The sequence below is a fragment of the Otolemur garnettii genome, unplaced genomic scaffold (assembly GCF_000181295.1).
Source record: "Otolemur garnettii isolate 467f Iridium unplaced genomic scaffold, OtoGar3 scaffold00013, whole genome shotgun sequence".
Classification (NCBI taxonomy): Eukaryota; Metazoa; Chordata; class Mammalia; order Primates; family Galagidae; genus Otolemur; species Otolemur garnettii.
Window position 1 is genome coordinate 13,584,008 of NW_003852408.1, and position 3,971 is coordinate 13,587,978.

Genomic DNA, 3,971 nt, shown 5'->3' on the forward strand with positions numbered 1-3,971 from the left:
TGTGTGTGTGTGTGTGTGTGTGTGTTAAAACAAAACCCAGAATAACCCCACCAAACTTATCATGGGTTGGCAAAATAGCTTATAAATATGCATATATGATATATTCAGGAAATTGGCTTTAGAGTAAAAAAGAAATATCTAATCACATAGTGGTCACATACAGATCACAAAAGGATCTATATAAAGCTCAGCTCTAATTCTAAATCTGAACTGTGAAGTCAAAGGTGACCTGGCCCAGAGAAATGCTAGCACTAATATCTAGCCCTCAGGGTCAGATGTCAAGCTAAAGAGGCCTTGAAGAACGGGCATTCTCCAGTCTTTTCTTTTATTTTTCTCTGAGACAGTCTCACTTTGCTGCCTCCAGTAGAATGCTGTGGCATCATAGCTCACAGCAACCTCAGACTTTTGGCTCTTGGGCTCAAGCAATTCTCTTGCCTCAGCCTCTAGAGTAGCTGGGACTATGGGCGCCTGCCACAACGCCTGGCTATTTTTAGAGATAGAGTCTCGCTCTGGCTCAGGCAGGTCTCCTGAGCTCAGGCAATCCACCTCAGCCTCCCAGAGCCCTGAAATTACAGGCGTGAGTCACCATGCCTGGCCAACATTCTCTGCTCTGTTCTCAGAACTCTGAATAAAAGAATTATTATTTTAGTTCTGAAACTGTCCACGTGTGAAGGAACCAGGAAAAGGAAAGAAAAACATGCAATTAAAGACTGAATGTGTGGGCATGGAAGACAGGTCAAATGAACCCTCCAAATAGTCCATTTTCTTTTTAGTAATGGCAAGGATGAGACTCCATCTCACAAAAAAACAAAAGTGCCAAGGTCATAAGTTCTTAAGTTCCAGAATCAGAGAGATTTACTCCACCATCTGCTAGTTGTGTCCTCCTTGACACATGATATAAAACCTGTCTGGGCCTCAGTTTCTTCATCTATAAAACAGGGATAATAATACTATCCACTTCATGGGGCTTGTAAGTGACGATAGAATGAAATAATAAATATGAAGAGAGTAGCCCCATGCCTGGCATGTCATAAACACAGTTATTATCATTGTGCTGGTGGCTTCTACTTCCTCTACTAGGTAGGATGACAGGTATAATGCACACTATCTGGGTGATGGGCACACTTATAACTTTGACACAAACTGTACAAAAGTAATTCATGTAGCCAAAACCTTCATACCCCCATAATAATCAGAAATAATAATAAAGTTCGGGGTATGAAGGTTTTGGCTACATGAATTACTTTTAGTAATGTTTTAGTCACTTCTTTTTATTTATTTATTCATTTAAGAATAGATGTCAAGCAACAGGGAAGCATGGGAGCCATTTACAGTTTTTAGAGTTCTGTTAACATACTATAGCAAAAAGAGGGCTGCAGTATACCCAGCTACAACCTATGGCACTGGGAGTGGTTTATTGCCAATGATTATCAATTACCTACTTCTATTGGCACATGAGTAAATAACATATTCAGCTCACCTTTCAATTTATCACTGTCAAAATAATTTTAATTTTTCCAGGCATAACTTTAAGGCTGACACTCACATCTATCTCTATGATGGAGAGCATACATGAAAATTATTACCAACACAAGTGTACAATATAAAACTTGGGACATTTTTTAAAAAATTTAATTGCACCTCCCCAACTAATACGGTAATGGTATATTTTCAGCTATAAGCAGGTATGTTCCATTATGGTTTGAGTTAACATATTTTCAACCATAATGTAGAATAATAGAGCTAGAATAGTAGCGCTAGAGCCACTAGGGACACCTTGGAGATACTTCAAAACTCTTATTGGGCTTGGCACCTGTGGTTCAAGTGGCTAAGGCGCCAGCCACATACACTTAAAGTGGCGGGTTTGAATCCAGCCCGGGCCCACCAAACAACAATGATGGCTGCAACCAAAAAATAGCAGGCGTTCTGGCAGGTGCCTGTGGTCCCAGCTACTTGAGAGGCAGAGGCAGGAGACTCGCTTGAGCCCAGGAGTTGGAGGTTGCTGTGAGCTATGATGCCACTGCACTCTACCCAGGGGGACAGCTTGAGGCTCTGTCTCAAAAAAACTCTTAGGGCAGCACCTGTGGCTCAAAGGAATAGGGAGGTGGCGGGTTCAAACTCAGCCCCAGCCAAAAACTGCAAAAAAAAAAAACTCTTATTGTACAGATGACAAATTTAAGGCCAAGGAAGGGGAAATTACCTATTCGTCCAAAGTCACAAAGTGTATTAGTGGAAAAGCCAATGAATGCTCCTTGGGCTTAGCTCATCCCAATGACTGCTTTCTAGACTATCAGCTCAGAGGATGCAGGGAGATTCCCCTGTGCCCATTATCTGACTGCCTGTCCTGTGCCCACCATCTTTTGACCTGGCCCCTTCAGGCCCCAGCTCACGTGGTGAAGGGTCCATAGGCCAGACCCTGCAGGTCCCGGTGCTCCTTCCATAGATCCATGTCGTTCCGCATTGGGTATTTGACCTCTTGCCGCATCACTTGCTCCACCAGCGGGGCACTGGCCACATGCACATGTATCTGAGACCCTACGCGGGATATCCATATTGGACCATACTTGGCCTTGTACAGCACCTGCAGGGTTCAACCAAAGTTGAATAACTGGAGCCCAGCTGGGCAGGCACTTCTGGGAAGAGGAAATGGGGTGGTAGGAGTGTCTGATGGCTACATGAGAATAAGTGGGCTGGGCAAAGTACATTGGGTAGGAGGTAGGCCCTGGGACAGCCGTAGTTACAGGGAGGAGCACTGAAAAAATAGGCACACAAGGAGCTATTGGGAGAATGAGTTATCTGGAGGAATGGGGGGAATTGAGATCCTTGGAGGATGACTAGAAAAAAAGGGATATGCAGCAAACTGAGGTATGTTAAGATTTGGAGCCCAGCATTTTAAGGCCCATTGGTGAGGTATGGTAGAAAGCCTATGGCTTCTTTATCTCATTTAAATCCTATCAATGAGACAGAGATAAATCAACAAGAAAAATGTTGGAGTTTGAGACTGTAATCAATAAGAAAAGAGAAACACGATTAGAAACTCCAGGAAAAAAAAGAAGTCAAGGACCAAATATGAAGTAAGCCATGTGATATGAATTTTTTTCTTGAAAAATAAAAAAAGCATCGGTTGTGTTAAGTAACATAATTCTCAAATATTTTATCTTAGACTATCTAAAGCATTTGAAAATTGATACTCATAGCATTCTTAAAATTGATATTTGCTACAATGTTTTTAAAGTTACTGAAAATAAGGGAGAAAAGAAATACATTTTGGTTTTGGTGGGGTAAAGCTTAAAGAGAAGCCACAACTCCTGAGACTAAATCTATCTGCTAAACTTACACCTACAGACCGAAAGAAAATAAAACATAGTAGTTTCCCAGGAACTTCATCTTTTTTTTTTCCTTTGGAGACAGAATATCAGTCTGTCACCCTCCATAGAATGCCCGGGCCTCATAGCTCATACCAACCTCAAACTCCTGGGCTCAAGAGATCCTCTTGCCTCAGTTTTTCATTTTTAGTAGAGACAAGGTCTCACTCTTGCTCAGGCTAGTCTGGAACTCATGAGCTCAAGTGATCTACCCGACTGGGCCTCTCAGAGTGCTAAGATTACACATGTGAGCCACCACACCTGGTCTACTTCATCTATTGTAATCTGTTACTAAAAAGATTTTAAGAGGATCAGAATCTGCTCCAGCATAGAAATTAGGCCAAAGAGCTTCTGTAAAAGAGGCATTAAAATTACAGAGAAGAGATCCATCATCCAAATTATAGAAGGAAACTTCACTCAACTCATAATCCAGAAAAATGCTAACCTTCCGGGGTCTTACTGTTGGCATTACAATTTGGATTCTCCTAGGAAACGATGAAACATAACTATCCCCCAAATATCATTCAGTTGCCCAGACTCCACCCTGAACTAATGGCTGATTCTGCCAATTCCTAGGAACACTTTTTTTTTTTTTTTTTTTTTTGA

General features: G+C 41.7%; 1 protein-coding gene across 1 annotated transcript in view; it reads right to left on the minus strand.

The window, feature by feature from the left end:
* The window catches only part of LOC100948265 (sterol 26-hydroxylase, mitochondrial), a 38,976-nt gene that overhangs the window by 5,986 nt on the left and 29,019 nt on the right, over positions 1-3,971 (minus strand). Inside the window, exon 2 of the mRNA XM_003784947.3 lies at positions 2,391-2,581. Coding sequence (XP_003784995.1) covers positions 2,391-2,581 — 191 coding nt within the window. The remainder of the gene's footprint in view (positions 1-2,390; positions 2,582-3,971) is intronic.